Genomic DNA, 18760 nt, shown 5'->3' with positions numbered 1-18760 from the left:
CGACATCAAATTTGTACTATATATACGCTTGTATACAGGGCCACGCCCGTTAGGGGGCCGTAAAATAAATAAATCTATAGCCAAGCACAGTTTTAAAACCAGAGACGAAAAAGTTTGCAGGTAGTCTGAAAATGTCCTCTTAAAGTGATCTATTTTATATAGTTTAAGAGCTAGAGTGCGCAATATTCGGAATGGAGGCCTACTGATGAGCTTCTCTAAAGATCGATCGGGAAAATAATTATTTGGAGATAAATGTTTTTTTCAACTCTTCGATCTACCATTATTTTGGCTAACCGTAAAGAGCTATATATTTTTACAAATACTTATGTCGCGCAGCATGTTTTAAGTTGCACCGCCATTCTTAACCATTGTTGTGATTGTGGCTGTGATTGCAGTTGTGGTTGCACACTCTTTTGTAACTGTCGTTGAGCTGTTGTCGTTCTTTGTTGATGGCGCCCAGCAAATGCTTGTTGTTCAGTTTATTATGAGGTCCAAGTTTCTGTTTATCATTGTGCATAATGCGCTTTAGTTTCCAGCGCAATATTGTTTATTTCTAAAGCAGCTCGTTTGGCGTGATTGTGTTTGCTTTTTCATGGCACATTTCATATTTATATATTGCATAAACTTGCGCCTGGTTTGAAGCGTAGTTTGTTATTAAATGCAGGCAACAAATACGGAGCGATTTATATGCCGAATCCAAGCCTCACTTTAAGCCAATTAGTATGCAATGTTAAATGTTTGAAAATTCACGAATTTCCGAGCACTCAATTAACAATAATGCCGCTGGTTTTTAGCTCATGCAAATTGCATTTGCAAATTTAATACAATTTAGTTTGCATAGCTAGACAGACGCCAAATTGTGCAAAATGCAAAACCTGTTGACTATTTAATTGAGAGTAATCCGCAAAAAATAAAAAAAAAATGCAACGTATATTTGACGCATGACATGAATGGAAAATCGAAGCTCAAATATTATGCAATTTTAATTGCTGTTGTTGGGACAGCTGCATAATATTAATTGCGTTTATTGTGCGCACGTTAGGCAATAATTAGCATCGAATTAATGCTCAAAGAGCAAAACAATTAGTCGAACACCTCACAACAAACTTGTAGCGCATACACACGAACACCTCACGGCACACACACCTCAGGCGCCGGCCATCGGAAGCAACCGCAAACATTGCGTAATCATCATCAGAGTCATCATCTTGATAATTATCCTGATTGGCCGGCGGCGGCATAATTCAATTTTACATTTGAATGTGATCTACTCAATGGGTTCAATCAAACACTTTGCATGCTGCCACTAATTACGCAATTTACCCACAGCAATGTCTCCTCCTTCAACTAAATTACCTCAAAATTACGCCAGAATATATTTGAAATCGAGTAGGGCCAAAACAAGGCGATATCGGGGCACACACTCGCTCACTCTGTGCCTTGCATAATTGTCTGTTAGCGATAAGAAGTCAGGATTTACGAGCGGCTGCCCGGGCAACGAACCCGCCCAGCTGCTCAGCGGTTGCAGGCAGTGCATTAGAAAGGCATTTAAAAATTGCAGCAAAGTGCAAACGCAGCGCCGCAGGCAATGCATTTTTCATGCACTCGGATTTTGGCCACAAAACAAAAGACTAAACCAACACACAGATACACACACGCACACACGCACTATGATGCATTGGCCAGACATTGCTTGCTTCCAGTCGAATTGGGTACACACGCTGTGCCCAGATAAATTTCAGAGGGACAGCCCAAAGACGACGACGCTGCAAAAGTTGCAAGACGCCTCGCCTTGGTCCTGGCTGACTTTGAAAGTTGTACGCCAGCAGTTAAGCCCAGCTTTGCAGTGTGTGCGTGTGTGTGTGCGTGTGTGTGTGCGTGTGTGTGAGAGAGAGTGTGAGCACAAGCAGCTTTAGCATGCACATACACACAAATAAGGAAACGGATAAAGAAGTTGTAAAATAAGTTGCACGAACTCATGTGAGTTTCATAAATTATACAAAATAATGCATCGAAATATGTTGTGCAAGACAAAAACGCAAGAAAGCCGAAGCAAAATACAGTGAAAACTCGCTCGGGCGGACAGCGACTGTCAGACTTTTATTGTCGTGCTAAACTGAGTGTACTTTGGGTTAGTTTTTACTGTACAAAAAAACAACATTAGACTTAAAGTAGTTGTGGATCTTACTTTAAATTTTTTAATTTTAAAGGAAAAGTAATAAAATATTTGAGAGCAAGTTTATTTTTACTAGAAAATACTGGTTCAAGGCCAGGCTGAATTTGAACCAAACAAGCTCGAGAACTGAGCCTAAATATTTTTTACTATAAAGCAAATCAGTTGCTCAAAACAAAAGCAGAGCCAAAACCCAAACAGAACCATATTTTAATAAAAAAAATGCTTTGGTTTAAAATAAGTTTGTTTTAAGGTATCAAATTTGAAGCGCAACTTGCATATGAATATATGTTCCGCTTGCAATATATTCAGTAGGAGGATCAATTGTGAATAACAAATTGAAATATTTAAATATATGTAAGATATGGCAAACCAAGGTTTGAACTCAAAGCTAGGTTCATTTATCTAGAAACCCAGCTTCAAGAATGGAACCTAAAAGAAAATAGTTAGTTTGAGCCATAAGCCAAACCACAAGCCATTTAATTTTAGTTGTAGCCCTGGTTATAAGAACCTACTGATTTGCAATTTAACTAAATTTGCAGTTCATGTCAAAAATAATATATATGCAAGCTTCAAGAATGGAACCTCAAGCCTAGAAGTTGATCCAAACCGTAAACCGAATTACAGTCCCTTTTATATTTGTGGCCCTGACTATAAGTACTCACTAGTACGCAGATGAACTAAATTTCTAGTTTATGGCCCACGGCAACAACAACTGACAACTTTTGTGGAAAATGAACTTTTCCGTGACGCTTATTACCAATAATGTGCCACAAATGTAAGCAATTAAAATAGCTTCTGGAGATTTGGGTCAAGTCAAGCGAAATCCTCGTTGCCGACAGCGCAAATGAGCCAAATATTTTTATAACTTAATTAAACACTGATTTTCCTTTCAGCATTTTTACGGACATTTTTATGGCAGCACAAACGTCGCAGTGTGCCACAGAAAATGAAGTTCTATGCGATTTGTTTTATTGTCCATGGCTGTGTCCGTGAGGTCGGCTCTTGGTTTTGTCTTGTGGCCGGCCGGCTGCTGGTCAGCTGCCAACTGGGTAGCATTACGAATACATATACATGCATGTATATATGCTGTGTCGGCTATTTTGGGCCACTGGCAAAAACGTAAAACTTATTTTGTGCAACTGGCAATTGTTGGACTTAGTTTTTGGTCGTGCCAACAAAGCCGCCGTCTCACTCACTGCCAATGTGCCAGTTTTTCGATATTGCTCCATATAAAGGCAATTCGTATCGAGCCAACACACACATTGAGTTCAAGAAGTGAAGAGCTCTTCGGTGTGCTTTTATTTTGATTTTCTTCTCACTCGTAGAATCTTTTGGGCAAACAACTTGCTTCACTTGTGCAAAGCCCCAAGGTGTCAATGGCTGTGTAAGTAATCAGTTTAATGGCTTTTTGTGTTGCAAAATATTCGACAAAATAAAGACATTAAAATGCAATTAATATTTGTGGACCACTCTAGGCTTCCTTCTTCTTGTTGTTGTTGTTGTGGATGTGTCTGTTCAATAAGGGTTCTCCACATTTTCTTAGCTTAATTTAATTCATTACGCAAATTAAAGTGTGAAGTGCTGTAGAATCTTTACAAAGTGATTGATGTCTGGCAAAATAAGTTTGCTTTAAGTAACGAGGGTCCCAAATGCTAAAACTAATTCCCAAAATACTTGGGGTTGCACAAATTAATGTGTTACACAAATTAAATGACGTGCAGCAATCAATGTCGAATGCTTATAAATAAAACTATCTTTCGACGTGGACTTTAAAATGTAGGTTATATATTACAAATTGGAAATTGTTCTTTTAGGAAAAGAAACAAAGAAATTTCGGTAAACTCTTGTGTTTTTTCTTTAAGCTTAAGCCAACCTTACTCTCTAATCGAGACAGTCCATCACTCTAACCAGCAATTGAGTGCCTTTTAAAGTAAACTTTAAATTCGATCCATTTATTTTCGCTAGTGACTTAAGACAAATAATACCCGAGATGACTCACCTAGAGACTTGAATAAACAACAACACGAGGAAAAGGCAATAAATGTGCCATAGAAGACACCTGGCGCTGGCTGCATCCGCAAGCTAACCGAACCGAAGCCAAGACAAATGTGTTGTAAATAACGCGTATCAAAGTGTTGTGACAACGCCAACGGCAGCCCAAGCTGCGTAAGTGGAACACCAGTTGGGCGGGCAGAAGTAAGGAGTAACATAGAAGAACGATCTGAAGGCAACAACTCAACAAAACGGAAATACAAATAAAATATGTTGCACACTTTGCCACGCACAGTTGCACCCAGAACCGGAGAGCGGCAACAAAATGAAAAGAAAAGGACTCCAAATATAAGTAGATTGGACGAACAACAAAGACAACCAAACAGCTCATGTTATGCAATTTACGTGTGCATTCAGCAGCAGCAGCAGCAGCAACAACAACAACAATAACCAACTACCAATAGTAAGTAATAATAAATCCTTTGAGACAGTTCTCAAAATGGTTTCTTAATACAGCGCCGAGCACTTTGTCACTTTGCCATTGCCCGGAGACGAGCCGGAAATGCTGCAAACGAACCAGAGCCAAGTGCAACGGTCAGCTCATCATGGCCATCGACAGCTGAGCCACTGACCTGGCCAGTATCCGCTTTCAATATGCCACTCGCAACACAAAGAACAACAAATAACAAACAAAAAAAGCAGCGAAGCATTCAACTTGCTGGAATCATCATTAAAAAACAAGTCAAAGTGCGGAGAGCAACACAACACGACTAGGAGATATCCTGTACCCGGCGACAAGGTTCAGTAACAGACATTAGAAGTTGCTTTTAAACATATACATATGTATACACATGCACACATACTAGAAACTTCTTCACTTAGCTCTATAAAAAGTGCATTCTGAAGGAACTTCGTTCTTTGTAGTCCCATCTTTGTGCAATTTTCAGGGCTTAAGCATCGCAGCCAAGTGAACAAATATCCGAAAGATCAAAGCTTGGCTAGCTTGAGGAGCGGGAGAAACGTGCTCAAGCTGTTGATGATAGTTGTCTTGATTAAAAATATATATCTGAAGTATATATATATACTTTTTAGGGTCGTAGATGCATCCTTCTGCCCATTACATACATTTGCCTAAAAACATCATAACCTCTTTTCCCATTTTCATTAAGTATAGGGTATAAAAAGTAAAAAACGCCAACAACAACAACAACAAGCGAAGGACGACAACTTGCTTTATGACATTTTCACTGACAGCAATTGCTGCAGCCACGACCGATGTCCAATGGTTACTGAAAATTGATATAGCATATTCAAGGGAAAACCGAAATGGAAACAGAAAAAATATATGGAACTTGATTATAAATTAAACCAGCAGGCAGGTATATTATGCTCGTTTATTTCGATTATATATATTTTCTCGTTTGTGTTTTTTTTTTGTTATTATTTTTTATTCAGCTTCTAAAATATGCGCCATCTACTATAGAACTCTTCATGGACTGGGAGACATAAATAGCAGCGAGGGGTGCACAGTGGGCAAAACAGAAACTCAATTTCATGAACCGCTCATGCATGTTGGGCATTGTGTGCTCACGTGTGTGCGTGTGTGTGTGTGCGAGTGTCTTTGTGTGTATGTGTGTAGCTCCCTTCTACTGACTCCTGCTTGCGGTTTGGGGCGGACTGCAGGACATGTTCGGTGACACATTGTGCATATGCAAAGCCCCCAAACACAAAACTGTAATCTATTTAATAACTCACGTGGAGCACAGACAGGGCGACAATGTCGGCGCGATAAACTCAAATTGACTGGCCCGTGTCCTGCCCCCCGCCCCCGCGTCCCTTCACCCCACTTTCCCACAGCCCTTACCACAAGGGATCTAAACTAACGATGCAGTACGAGCTACAAGCCGGTTGATGAGCACATCGTGCAAATCTATCAAAAATGTTGGCATTGCCGCAAAAATGTCACTGAATGCTCGCTTGGATGGCTGAACTGGCTCGTTCCAAGCATGGAACTAGATTATTTGGTTTGGCAAACGAACTTGTGAGGCTGTTGTGCGCCCTTTTAACTCCGGCCCTGAATTCGTGAATTATAACAATCACACTAACTTAATTACACGCATATATAAGCACACACACACAGACACACTCACACACACACACACAGATGACAAAAGGACAAGCGCTGCCGCAGGACATTGAGGCATGTGTGCAGCTTCCTCTGCCCAATGATAAGCAAAGCCAAGCGGTTAACCGCACAATGTGGGCGATGGGCGATGGGCGGTGGGCGTGGACACAGGGCACAGGGCAGATGCGTGCATACACTACGAAAAAAACATCAAACAGGCCTAATTGCTTTAAAAATAATTAATAATAAATTATTAGGTATTCAAAAAAAGAGAAAAGTTTTGCTACACGAAAAAAAATTATCTTAAAATAAGACTAATTGGCCTAAAACATTTTTGTCTGAGCAAATGCAGAGTTTGAAATGTATATTTGATCACAACTTAAATTTCTATTCGTTAAAAATTAAAAGAAGATTAAAATTTGTGGATTTTAGTACATATTCTATTTCGTTACGTTCGCCAATCTTTCTTGTTTGTCAACTTCAACCAAGTATCATGCAATTTTGCGCTATTCTAGTCCATTTATTTTTCTGAGTGTACACATATGCTGAAATGCCATTTTGAGGCTCTGACAACAGTGACAATATTTTAATGAAAATTGACTCTTGGTTTAAGGCACATTTTTCTTACCGATATAAAAGTTCCGAGCTGGTCCTGTAACGCGTTCTACTGCAGCTGGAAATAAAATATGAGAATGTATAATGCTCTCATGCTTAACCCTTTGACTAACAACTTTTGGACGCAGCTGCTCCAACAGTGGTCGCCAAGTATAACCAGGCTGAGAGAGAGAGAGAGAGTGAGAGGGAGGGGGCACAAAGTGCCTTAGGTGCAGACACGTACAGTAATACAAATAAAGAAAACAATAATAGAAAATGGAGCCAAAGTCAGTACAAATAAAGGGCCAAAGGAGTCGGAGACGCAGACGCTAAAAGTACAACAGCTGGCAGAGCGAAAGCTGGCAGAGCATTAGGACTTGGCCGGAGCCAGGATGGCCAAGTCGAATGCAAGCCCTGTTGTTGCCTCTATTTGTGCCCCCCGCTGTGTCCCCCCCCTTGGATGCATCGAATACTTTAGCGGCCCCAGAAGCTGCCTTTTGTCTATGGCAAGCATTGCAAGTCCTGGGCACAATAAATGTTGTCAAGCTGTAAACTGCATTTCAGAATTGAAATACCTGACTGGGTGTAGCGCATTTTGGCAATGCAAGTCCTCAGTGTTGCTTGGACAAATGTTTATTTAACATTTGGCTTTTAATTTTCCACTCACGTTTGTGCCTTTTCACGTTTTATTCATCTGTTCCGCCGACTGCACTGTTTGAGGGCCACAGCAACTAGAAAGCTACAGATAAATATATGTTTATTATGTATCAAACGTTTGCACTAGGTCAATGAAAGGGTTTGCTTGTCCCAAGCCTGAGCTCAATGAAATAAAAACTCATCTTCATTAAATTAAAACTATAAATCTACAAAATTCGGTACTTATATTTTTATTTTCAATCGTTACAGTTTCATTTTAAGCCCATAAATAATTGAAATGTATAGATAAAAACTTGGCAGGCTGCCGAATATTGAACGCAGACCAAGTAAAAATTACCTTGTGGGCATGTCTGTATGTTTGTCTGCGTATATGTAAGCATTTGTGGACCTTAATTTCAAACGCAAACCAAGTTTACTTTATTTTTTATAACTGCCCCCGCTGTGCTGCAAAATAACATGCAGAAACGTATTGCTAACTATCGCCTTTCTCTGCGATTCTCATGAATTCAAATAAGCCACTACAGCTTTACATGCTATGCTATATAACAGGAAAATACCAATAAAATATGATGTTTTTTTCAATGTGGAACCTGCTTTGCTTTAATCATTCACCAGACAAGAGATATATGACCCAATAAATATAACATAGTCATAAGGTTAAGTATATTTTATTGTTGCGACAACATCTTGATGTACATTTAAGCATCTTGTGACCCTTAGGTAGTTCACGCTTGAATCGGTCTAGGGGTCAAGTAAATGGTTTTTAATTAAAGAAAACAAAATGTACTAGTCCAAATATGTATTTAAACGAACGGCCGGCATTTAAACGCATCAATGGCCAGGCCAACATAATAAAAAGCCAGCGTGCAACGAGCTGGCACACTTAGTTCCCACTGGCATTCCTAGACGGCGATAGGTCATGTCGTCCTCTGGCTGGCTGGACAGTTATCCGTTTGCCGAGCTGGCGGATGAGCGCACACAATCTTGGCCGATGGTGGCATCGCCTTGGAATGCTGCGGCTCTGCTGGCCTTGTACTTGCTGCTGGTGCACTTTGCGCCCAAATGGATGGCCAGGTGCGTATGTATGTGTGTGTGTGTGTGTGTGTGTGTGTGTGGAATACAAACAGCACCCTTAAATACCATCATATTCTCTTTCATTCATGCTGCATCCGTTGCAGTCGCAAGCCATTTCAGCTGCGTGCCCCATTGTTCTGCTACAATTTGTTCATGGCCATGCTCAACGCCCACATTTGCCTCGAGCTCTACACTGCATCGCGGGCCCTTAACTACAGCCTCCAGTGTCAGCCGTACAGAGTTAGCTATGATCCACATGAAGTACGTGTAAGTTGATGCATATTTCTGTTCCACTTTGGAGTAGCGAAAATTGTGTCTGTGCCCACCTTAATCAACAGATTGCGACGGCGTTTTGGTGGTTCTACATAACAAAGATTTTGGAGTTTGCCGACACTTTATTTTTTATACTCCGCAAGAAGTGGTCACAGCTGACTTTTTTGCACGTTTATCATCACAGCAGCATGTTTGTTATATGCTGGATAGTAGTAAAATGGATTCCCACCGGCTCCAGTAAGTTATGTAGCTTATACAAGTATTTTCCTAAAGTCTACCGCTTTCAGCCTTTGTTCCGGCCCTGATGAACTCGTTTGTGCACATCATTATGTACGGATATTACTCACTGAGCGCTCTGGGACCTCGGTTGTACCCATATCTATGGTGGAAACGCTATTTAACGGTGCTGCAGCTGTTGCAGTTTGCATTGGGGCTGGCTTGGGGAGCTCAGGCTCTTGTATACAGGTGTGAGTACCAACCATGGCTTAGTTTTACGGGAGTTGCATATATGATCTCTTTTCTTATTCTCTTTGGTCGATTTTATACGCAAAAATATAAGAAAGCAACTAATAAATGCAGTCAGTATCAATAAAACGAAAATAACTGACAGCCACAAATATATTTCAAATATATGAGCGGGCTTATTTTGAATTGGTATCGATAACAATCGTATCGAAGCAACTATCGCTCTCAGCTCTAGCAATCAGCTGTTTGTATTTATGAACATTTTTGAACATTTTGAACGTTGTGTACACACTGCCCCTAACCAGTTGACATAACAACAATTGCCGAGGCCCACGGAATTGGAATAATGCAAATTATTAAAGTAGTTACCCGTAATTTAGTCAAACACAAACATCTTTGCCAGCCAAAATTGCTAAATGTCACATCCACGCTTTACTATACCACGTCCAAAGGTGAGTTCAATGATATTTTCATTAAAGAAAAACGCCGGCTAACAAAAGTTGAACTCAGGCGCCGATTTGCCATTAGCGCCGGGCTACCAGCCAAAGGTAGTGGAGGATGCGTATTGGGCGCGTGAGAAGGAGCCAAAGAAGGAGGTGCTCACCTCTTGCAAACGTGGCACATACCGCATGATACTGCCGCCTCCAAATGTAACTGGCAATTTGCATTTGGGGCACGCACTGAATGCCACCGTGCAGGATGTAATTGCGCGCCAGGAACGACAGCTGGGCTACGAGGTGGAGTGGGTGCCGGGCACCGATCATGCCGGCATTGCCACACAGGTGGTCGTGGAGCGCACGTTGGCCGCGACCAAGGGTATAACACGGCAGGAAATCGGACGCACAGCCTTCCTGGAGGAGGTGTGGAAATGGAAAGCAGAAAAGGGCGCTGGCATTGTGCAGGATTTGCGCCAGCTGGGCTGTACGCTCAACTGGGAGCATGTGTACTTTACCATGGACACCAAGCAGGCACTTGCGGTAAATGTGGCCTTTGAGCGACTCTTCGACGAAGGATTAATTAAGCGACGCAATTCGCTCGTGAACTGGTCTTGTGCCCTGCGCTCCGCCATCTCCGACATTGAGGTGGAAACTATGGAGGTGAAGGAGCCTATTGAAATTGCCGTGCCTGGCTACGACCACAATGTGCTTTTCGGACGCATCTTTGACATTGCCTATCGCGTAGTTGGTGGCCAGACCGAAGAGGATGGCACGGCCGAGGAGATTGTCGTGTCCACCACAAGACCCGAAACCATTCTAGGTGATGTGGCGGTTGCTGTGAACCCGGGCGATCCACGTTACAGCAAATACCGCAGCCGGGAGGAAGTTAAACTGCGGCATCCGTTTCGGGGCGACACAATTCCTTTGATCTATGATCTCAGCGTGGACAGAGAATTCGGCACTGGTGCCGTTAAGATTACACCAGCCCATGACAAATTCGACTTTGAGCTGGCCACTCGCCACAATCTGGAGGGACGCCGCGTGTTTACCGAAAGCGGCGAAATCGAGGAGGCCTTTTCAGAGTTTCGGGGTAAACCACGCTTTGAGGCACGCGATCTGATCGTGGATCGCCTGGAGGAACTAGACCTGCTGCGTGAGGTGCGTGCACATAAGATGCAGCTGCCGCTGTGTTCACGCTCCAAGGACATCATCGAATACATGATGGTGCCACAGTGGTTCCTCGAGACCCAATCCATGGCCGAGGATGCCCTGTCAGAGCTGAAAAGCGGCCGACTGCAAATAATGCCCTCCATCTTCGAGTTGGAATGGGAGCGCTGGCTGCAGGACTCGCGCGACTGGTGCATTTCCCGTCAGCTGTGGTGGGGTCACCAGGTGCCCGCATACCAAGCCTTTGACTCCAAAGGCAATAGCTGCTGGGTGGCCGCAATCGATGAGGAAGCTGCCCGCGAAAAGGCGGAGCTCAAATTGGGCAGCAAGGAACTAAGACTGACCCGAGACCCAGATGTACTGGACACCTGGTTCTCCTCTTCGCTGTTGCCCTTCTCCGTGGCTGGTTGGCCCGATGAAAGCTACAAAGAGAAGTATCCGCTGAACCTGATGCAAACTGGCCATGATATACTCTTCTTTTGGGTGGCGCGCATGATGATGATGGGCCTGAAGCTAACCGGCAAGGCGCCCTTCGGTCGCATCCTGCTCAATGGCATCGTGTGCGATGCACAGGGCCGAAAGATGTCCAAGAGCCTGGGCAATATTGTGACGCCACAGCAGGTCGTTCAGGGCGCCAGCCTGGACAGCCTGAAGGCGGCACTGCAGCAATCCTGCGATTCGGGCATAATCAATCCCAAGGAGCTGAAAACATCCACTATGGGCATGACCAAAATGTTTCCGAATGGCATCCAAGAGTGCGGCACGGATGCGCTGCGCTTCACGCTGCTGAGCCATAATATTAAGAATCATTTCATCAACTTTGATGTGGCCGCCTGCTACACCAACAAACTGTTCCTCAACAAGATCTGGCAGGCCATGCGCTTCACACTGGGTTCGGCCAAATCTTTGGGCATTGGTCTAAATGAATTTGAGACCATGGAGGGCGTTAAGCTCGGCATGTGGGATCGCTGGATCATCGGGCGACTGGCCGAGACACTGTCCATATGCTCCGACTGCTCCACCAACTACAATTTCCACATGGCCACCTCGGCGCTGAAGCATTTCTTCTATCAAAATCTGTGTGATGTTTACCTGGTAAGTCTTTACTATGCAGCCACTTACTTTGTGCACCACCTAATGCTACTCTTGTCTGCCAGGAAACCACAAAAGCGGCCATCAGCAGTCGTAGCCCCAGCGCCTACGTCCACGTGGCAACTCTGACCGCCTGCCTCAGCTGGGGCCTGCAGGCCATGTCGCCCTTTACGCCCTTTGTTGCCGACGAACTGCTGCAGCATGTGCCGCTCAATATTGAGCTGAAGCTATCGCAGTATCTGGACCCCAAACTGCAGGCCGAGGTTGCCGATATAGTCAGCATTTGCACGACCGTGCGGCAGGTGAAGAGCCGCAATCAGATCAGCAAACGCCATTCACCCAAATTGTGTCTATTTGCCCAAAACGAGGAGGCGGAAACTATACTGCGTCGTCATCTCGACCAGATTGCAGTGCTAACGCGCTGCGCGGGCGTGGAGCTGGAACTGCTGAACGAGGAGTCCAAGTTCTCCAAGAAGCTGAACTTTTTCTCAACAGCCGGCGCGCTCTGCTCCTTTGGCATTAGCATGAACGAAGACATCCCTATGCCCCCGGCCAAGCGCGAAGAAATGATTAAGGAGAACAAGAAGAAGCTCAAGAAACTGGTCAACGAGCTGCAGAAGTATCGCCTGCGCGTGGACAACGAGGCCTTTCAGCTGATGGCCGATAGTGCCACAAAGGTGCATTTTAATAATCGGGTGAGTCCACATTCTAATCCTAATCCTAATATATATAGTTGGCTTTTACTAATCCGTTAAATCAATTACAGATCAAAGAGCTCGAGGCGGAAATTGATAATCTTATTCGTTTGGCCGCGTAGTTCGAATCGTACTCCTGCTCGAGTTTGTTAGATAAATTATGTACAGTAAACCCTGATATTGTTAAACAGATATATGTGTTAACCCGACTAAGACTTGTATAAAATATTAATGTGTTGTATAAATTAATTTATTGCTATTGATTAATCATCTCGAGTTGGCATCCATATAACATATAAACATTTTGAATTATAGCACGGGGCACGAATTTTGCGAGTAGGACAAGTAGAAGCCACGATTCGATATGTCCATCTCCTCATTGGCATCCGTCACGACGTAGACCACAAAGGGTTTCGCAGCACTCGTCGTCGCGACCAGACCCAGGCCGCAGAACCTGTCGCTGGGCATATTGGTGCCGCTCTGCGTGGGCGCCGGTATAATTATGTAATCCGTTGTGCAGTCCTGACTCTGCACCGCGGATGTGGCCAGCAGCGTGGGATCCACGGCGCCCACATCGTTCGTCATCGTAAATGAGTACGCATCCGAGCTGACCTGACTGTATGTAATGGAGCATATGCCGGTGGCCTTGCGTATGCAAATGCCATAGCGCATGCTGGCCAACTGCCGTGTGCCCTGCACACCAATCGAGTTGAGCGCCGAGGAGGCAGCGGACACATAGTTGAAGCTCGCAATATTGCCCGAGGATCCCATGTGATACTGCAGACAACCGGCGGGCGCCAGTGTCGCCGAGGTGCAGCCTATCATGCGTAGCTGGAACTGCCACTGGCGATTGAACGTGTAGCTGCCGGATGTGGCCACCGATATGGTAATGGAACCGACGCCATTGAAGTCCACATAAACGTGCTGGCCGGAGTTCTCGCCACAAATAGTGGGCACCTGCGAGGCACCACCCGATATGGTCAACGCATCGGTGCTGCACAAACCATCACCGGTTGGCGGCGCCAGCGACAGGGCCAGAAAATCGATGCGCAGCTGGCAAATGGTCGAGTCCGGCGGAGTGACCACAATGCTGCAACGTCCGCCGCCGGCAAAAGGTGCCGGATAGTTGCTGTTGTAGAAATATGTGTTGTTGTAGCTGGTGCTGGCGCCACAGGTGCGCTGGTCTGTAAAACAGGCGGCGTCAGGTCAGCTTTGGAGGGGCGTAACGTGAACTCGAGTCAACTTACATATGCAGCAAATGGCCTGGTTGGTAATGGTGGAACAACTGCCGGCTGCCACGCCATTATTATCGGTGCATTCTCCACTTATGACGCAGGTGCCCATTAGAAGATTGTTGCCCAGGCAAATGTCATTCGAAAAACGACCGATCGTATAGAAGGGAAACCCTGTTAAGTTTCAGAAGGATTATAACAGATTATTTGAATTGCAATTAAATTTAACAAATTAAGAATATTCTAAAGAGCGTTATCCTTTTTATCGCTGGCTGGAAACTAAGGAAATTCTAGGATTCATTAGATTATATCAGGCGATCATTAGGTCTAATATAATCAGATTGATCCCGAAGATAGTTCACAACTATTTGGCTTCGAAAACTATTTAAATTACAATTGATAGCAACAGATTTGTTAAAATTTTCATGTAAGTAACCGCTCTCTGATATTCTATTACTCAGATCAAAGTAACTCGGAAGCCAAGTACCACGGGGAATCTGTAAGTTGCCGCGCTGTCACAGAGTGTGGCTAAGACTAAAGAGTTCAGCACGGAACCTGCCCACTGGGTGATAATTGAAATGTGACCCACATACATGCATTGGACTGGCGACGGCAAAACAAACGTCCAGCACTCACACACGAGTAAGGAAGCTTTAAGCTTTTACTTGGAAACTTACAGCGAGGATTTCGAGAGCTGCTCCGCGCCAGGCCCGTCTCCGTCTGCGACGCAGCCTCCTTGTCCAGCAAATCCAGTTTGTCTTCGAGCGAGCGACTGTCATTGTGCGCTGCATCCGAGTGCAGCAATTGGCTGCTGGCCCGGGCCGCACTGTAAATGCCCACAATGTAGCTGCTGAAGAAGAGGGCCACAATGGCCAAAATGCGCGTGGAATGTGTGCGTTCTGACATGGCTAAAATAGCGATCCAATTCACTTTCGGTTTTTCACTTAGGACCGAAATCACGGCGGAAAGAACGTCTTGTACGCGTCTATGCTTCGATTGAGACTGAGCTGAGGCGGGCCGCAGCTCTGGAGCTTACTGGGCCACCGGTGAGACGGCAGGTGCTAATTGAAAGACCGCGACGCGCGGCTCCAGCCTTCCCTGCGCTCCACATTTCTCCGGGGCGGGCAATGCAGCGCAAGTCGTGTGAAGTTTATTTCAGCGGCTGCAAATATTTGGAGCATTCACGCACAGCCAGTCGACGGTTCTGTAAAAAACATTTTCAAAATGACAGCAAACAAATCAACGGGTCGATGAAAGTGATACACAGCATACCCATACCGAAGCTATACGCACATAATTTTCGGTACACGCGTGAACAATCGTCGCATGATTCCTCCTACCGTAGAAAGTGCGCGCTGTTTGCTTTTATTTGAATGTGCAAACACAGTAGCCAAGTCTGAGTTTATCGCTCAATTTGAATTTATTTATAGTTAACACTCCCATTTCGAGCCGGGCTTCATTACAAATGATGTAACAGCTCTTTAACGGTACAATTCGCATTACAGTGGCAACGCTGGGCGATGCTCAAACCGCAACTGCATTCATCGCCTAGTGGTGGGCACTGCGCACGACTTCAATTAGCAGAGTCGCACTAATTACATCGAGTTAATATATATGCCGGCTACTAATTAATGTTTAAACTCATTCAGAAAGGTAAAAGTGGTCAATTCTTGAGAGGAAACCCCGTAGAAAGTTGCAACAAAGTTGCCACAAATAACAGTTATTTCATACATTTGTTATTTTAGAAGGCATACCTGTAAGTTTACAGCATGTGCTGTCCAGTTTTTTATTACAACAAATAACTAGCATCTAGACATTGGTGCCAAATAGTAGAAAAAAGTAAGCTTATTCAATTTCAATGATGGCACCCGCCTTGGCCAGCGCCTCCTTCAGCTTCTCGGCTTCCTCTTTCGTAACGTCCTCCTTGACAATGGTCGGCGCACTCTCCACAAACTTCTTGGCCTGCACCAGATTCATGCCCTCGAGCAGATTCTTGACCTCCTTAATTAGCGCCACCTTTTGCTTCTCATCGAACTTGATCATCTTCACCTTGAACGAGGTCTGTACTTTCTTGGGCGCCGCCTCCTCCTCATCATCGGCAGCAGCAGCACGCGCGGGGCCGGCGGCGGCGAACTGGGGCGCAAATGCAGTCTCTGGCAGATTCAGTTTTTGTTTCAGCAGCGTGCTCAGTTCGGCCACCTCGAGCAGATTAAGCGCGGCTATATTGTTGACGATACTGTCGAGCTTTGGGTTGGGTGGCTTGGCGGCGCCTTCCGGCACGGGTGGCACGAGTTTCTCAGCGGCTGCAGCTGCGGCCGGAGCAGCAGCACTGTACTGACGTTGAACGTGGATTTGGCGTCTAAGTTGGCGCAGCACAAGGCGTGTGATTTGCATTTTGTGTTCAGCTGGCAATGAGAAACGTGATTTAAGTTAGAAAAGCATCTAAATACGAGTCTATGTCCAATTTACTTGTGTTTTTCTAATGGACAAATGCCGCAGAGGGTTATGTGAGCACTAGTGATGGAAGTTTACCGAAAAAGGGCAATAGGCACACAGCTGTTCGTGCTCGTGACTCTGCTATCGATGCGGGCAGTGTGACCCTACTAAATAATTGAACTATCGAGATTTCAAATAAGCAGCTAAAATTAATAGCTTGGTAAATTTAACTTTTTTTCGGTCAGATCTAGCCGCTTCACCTATCCGAAAATCTCCCTATTTGAGTATTAATTTATTTCTTTTTGACAAAATATATATATATGCTTGCACACTTAATATTGGGCTACGTTTGAAAAAAATTTGTGACAAATTCAACGTACAAATTGAATTTTTAGCAGGAATATCCATTTTTTATTAGGCCATTATATAAGCTATTGACTTTATACACTATAAACCTTGACATAATCAATTGTGAGCTGTGCCTGATCTAGCCACTGATCCTGCTTTTGCCTAAAAGTGTTCCAAAAATCGTTCATGGCTCGAGGATCTGCTTCATGCCAAGGTTTATCTGAGTCGTAAAAGAACTCATTGAATCCTGCAACGCCTACTCCAAATGTCAAATAGAATTCCTGATCAAAAGGCGCAATACCAGTGCCCTTCTCCAGCTCATCCGCATTTGGCAGCTTTTTATTGGCAACGCTCGTCTCGCTGAATGCGCCAGTCTCGCTGCCCTTGGTGCACAGCTCCTGGCCATCCACGAACCACTTGAGCTGTCGTGGCGTCCACTCCAGCGTATAGTTGTGGAAGCTCTCGCTCCAATCGTCGCTGCTGCTGCTGGAGCCCAGCCTGTGACACAGCTTGGTGGAACGCAACGGCTCCTGGGCATTGAGCAATGCTCCGGCGTAAAGGTCCAGTTGACCCCCAGTCGTTTGTCGGGCATAGGCAATGCGCAACTGACCAGACTGATAGTCGTCTTTGCCGTAAACATGGGCCTTGGGCTGTAGCCATAGCTGGGGCACCAGATACTTGGCCCGCGGCATCTTGGCGCGCACTTCGACCCGTCCATATTTGAAGGAGAAGCTCTTCTTGGTGGAGAACTGTGCGGACACTAGTGGGGGCAGCTTGTCGGGCCTGTTCCTGTTCCTGGCATCACGGACACAGTCCGACGTGCCCTTTTCGCCAGTGCATTCGCTTCCCAGATCCAGCTTAGAGTCCAAACTTTGTTTGTATAAGCGTTTCGTTGAAAAGGGTTTCAGCACAACCTTTCCATTGACCAGGCTCAACGTGTCGGGTGCATCATTCGTGTATATGTTAAACTCATAGTCCGGAACGCCAGAGAAACGATGCTCCACTAGCCATTTGGCCGGATCCAGCTTGCCAGCGTTAAATTCCTCCACAAAGATCAGTTGGCTAACGCAACGAGTCGGCACGCCGTTCACATGCGTCTTGGGAGCATCACAAGCGCCGAGCCTAATGTCGAAATCTGGGTCTCCCGTGGATGGAGTTGTCGTTCGTGGTGGTGACGCAGTCGTTGAAACGGGCGTCGGTATGCTGCCACTGAATGCATTTACCGCGAAAGCGCCATCATCTTCGCGATAACCCAGGCCGTTGTAGATAACGTAGGTCCAATAGTATAGAACGTCGCCTGGTTTTAGCTCGGCCTGGCGATCTCGGAAAGTCCAACGTCCGTTTTTCATCTTGACAATGTCACGTGCCCAAGTGCCTGCCTCCAGACCTTCCATCTCCTCGTTCAGTTTGCCGTGGAAGGCGAAGAGCGTAATGCCCTCCTCGTGCGGTATGGATACCTCAAAGCCTTTCGGGTAGAACACCTCAATTTTAGCCTTGGGCACCTTGTAGCCACTGGCCAGGGCCAGTAGCAGCAGGAAAAACCCACAGAAAACAAAGCGCAAGCCGTGTGACATGACGGCGTTGAGAATAACAAATGCGCACAAAGCTCAAATAAAGAATCTTGAGTAGAGCCGCTTATCAAAAAACCGGTCTTCTTTGTTAGTGTACATACTATCACTAGCCCGGTCGTGATTCTTTTTTATGTGTTTTCCTATGAAAAGATCAACCGGTATGAGAACGGCAATACATATGTTTGATTGCATTTAATATAGTATATATTGAACAATCAACTCAAGCTGTACGTGCGTTTGTGTGTGTACCTAATTTTAATTGAAATTAATCGATTTTTGAATACGCAAACGCGCGCGCTGTCTATCGTTTCAGTGTGGCCACATCGATAAATAAAGATCGAAGTAGGCGACGAAACAGCTGTAAAAAGCTTACTGTAAAATGTTTAGTTGCAGGTCGACTGCTTGTCTGAGCAGCTATCGTAGTTG

At 45.0% G+C, this 18760-nt stretch overlaps 5 protein-coding genes across 6 annotated transcripts; 2 read left to right on the top strand and 3 right to left on the bottom strand.

Moving 5' to 3' along the window:
* The first annotated feature begins 8364 nt into the window (after nucleotides 1-8364).
* Nucleotides 8365-9483, top strand: LOC115771113 (elongation of very long chain fatty acids protein 4-like). Its single transcript, XM_030716677.1, has 4 exons — nucleotides 8365-8618; nucleotides 8723-8885; nucleotides 8957-9128; nucleotides 9179-9483. Exons 1-4 carry the CDS (start codon nucleotides 8464-8466, stop codon nucleotides 9481-9483), a joined length of 795 nt encoding a protein of 264 aa, XP_030572537.1. The 5' UTR covers nucleotides 8365-8463.
* Nucleotides 9484-9614: 131 nt separating this feature from the next.
* On the top strand, nucleotides 9615-12968 carry LOC115771024 (valine--tRNA ligase, mitochondrial). Its single transcript, XM_030716550.1, has 4 exons — nucleotides 9615-9808; nucleotides 9867-12055; nucleotides 12118-12747; nucleotides 12819-12968. Exons 1-4 carry the CDS (start codon nucleotides 9703-9705, stop codon nucleotides 12867-12869), a joined length of 2976 nt encoding a protein of 991 aa, XP_030572410.1. The 5' UTR covers nucleotides 9615-9702; the 3' UTR covers nucleotides 12870-12968.
* A 68-nt stretch (nucleotides 12969-13036) lies between these two features.
* Nucleotides 13037-15355, bottom strand: LOC115771025. Its single transcript, XM_030716551.1, has 3 exons — nucleotides 14657-15355; nucleotides 13995-14153; nucleotides 13037-13931 (listed from the first exon to the last, which is right to left on the bottom strand). The coding sequence occupies exons 1-3, from the start codon at nucleotides 14883-14885 to the stop codon at nucleotides 13057-13059; spliced, it is 1263 nt and encodes a 420-aa protein (XP_030572411.1). The 5' UTR covers nucleotides 14886-15355; the 3' UTR covers nucleotides 13037-13056.
* A 390-nt stretch (nucleotides 15356-15745) lies between these two features.
* On the bottom strand, nucleotides 15746-16721 carry LOC115770981 (50S ribosomal protein L7/L12). Of its 2 annotated transcripts, none has more exons than XM_030716452.1 (2): nucleotides 16512-16721; nucleotides 15746-16384 (listed from the first exon to the last, which is right to left on the bottom strand). In XM_030716452.1, the coding sequence occupies exon 2, from the start codon at nucleotides 16371-16373 to the stop codon at nucleotides 15825-15827; it is 549 nt and encodes a 182-aa protein (XP_030572312.1). In that variant the 5' UTR covers nucleotides 16374-16384; nucleotides 16512-16721; the 3' UTR covers nucleotides 15746-15824. The 2 variants fall into 2 exon arrangements, with proteins under 2 accessions (XP_030572312.1, XP_030572311.1); XM_030716451.1 differs by having other exon boundaries at nucleotides 15747-16384; nucleotides 16449-16720.
* An 80-nt stretch (nucleotides 16722-16801) lies between these two features.
* Nucleotides 16802-18357, bottom strand: LOC115770980 (gram-negative bacteria-binding protein 3). The gene has a single exon (XM_030716450.1). It carries the CDS (start codon nucleotides 18335-18337, stop codon nucleotides 16856-16858), a length of 1482 nt encoding a protein of 493 aa, XP_030572310.1. The 5' UTR covers nucleotides 18338-18357; the 3' UTR covers nucleotides 16802-16855.
* Between the last annotated feature and the right edge of the window lie 403 nt (nucleotides 18358-18760).

The sequence above is a fragment of the Drosophila novamexicana genome, unplaced genomic scaffold, assembly GCF_003285875.2.
Source record: "Drosophila novamexicana strain 15010-1031.04,08,12 unplaced genomic scaffold, DnovRS2.1 tig00000024-arrow-pilon, whole genome shotgun sequence".
NCBI lineage: Eukaryota > Metazoa > Arthropoda > Insecta > Diptera > Drosophilidae > Drosophila > Drosophila novamexicana.
The sequence above is the reverse complement of the archived record's forward strand: the minus strand, read 5'-3'. Positions and strand labels throughout refer to the sequence as shown.

What these genes read in the sequence shown, in the direction of transcription:
- LOC115770981 (XM_030716452.1), bottom strand. Translation starts at nt 16,373, where the DNA reads ATGCAAATCACACGCCTTGTGCTGCGCCAACTTAGACGCCAAATCCAC.
- LOC115770980 (XM_030716450.1), bottom strand. Translation starts at nt 18,337, where the DNA reads ATGTCACACGGCTTGCGCTTTGTTTTCTGTGGGTTTTTCCTGCTGCTA.
- LOC115771024 (XM_030716550.1), top strand. Translation starts at nt 9,703, where the DNA reads ATGCAAATTATTAAAGTAGTTACCCGTAATTTAGTCAAACACAAACAT. An exon ending in ATCTGTGTGATGTTTACCTG is followed by an intron (nt 12,056 to 12,117) that starts GTAAGTCTTTAC and finishes CTTGTCTGCCAG; the next exon opens with GAAACCACAAAAGCGGCCAT. An exon ending in AGGTGCATTTTAATAATCGG is followed by an intron (nt 12,748 to 12,818) that starts GTGAGTCCACAT and finishes AATCAATTACAG; the next exon opens with ATCAAAGAGCTCGAGGCGGA.
- LOC115771113 (XM_030716677.1), top strand. Translation starts at nt 8,464, where the DNA reads ATGTCGTCCTCTGGCTGGCTGGACAGTTATCCGTTTGCCGAGCTGGCG. An exon ending in GCGCCCAAATGGATGGCCAG is followed by an intron (nt 8,619 to 8,722) that starts GTGCGTATGTAT and finishes CATCCGTTGCAG; the next exon opens with TCGCAAGCCATTTCAGCTGC. An exon ending in ATGGATTCCCACCGGCTCCA is followed by an intron (nt 9,129 to 9,178) that starts GTAAGTTATGTA and finishes TACCGCTTTCAG; the next exon opens with CCTTTGTTCCGGCCCTGATG.
- LOC115771025 (XM_030716551.1), bottom strand. Translation starts at nt 14,885, where the DNA reads ATGTCAGAACGCACACATTCCACGCGCATTTTGGCCATTGTGGCCCTC. An exon ending in CAGCTCTCGAAATCCTCGCT is followed by an intron (nt 14,154 to 14,656) that starts GTAAGTTTCCAA and finishes GAAACTTAACAG; the next exon opens with GGTTTCCCTTCTATACGATC. An exon ending in CCAGGCCATTTGCTGCATAT is followed by an intron (nt 13,932 to 13,994) that starts GTAAGTTGACTC and finishes CCTGTTTTACAG; the next exon opens with ACCAGCGCACCTGTGGCGCC.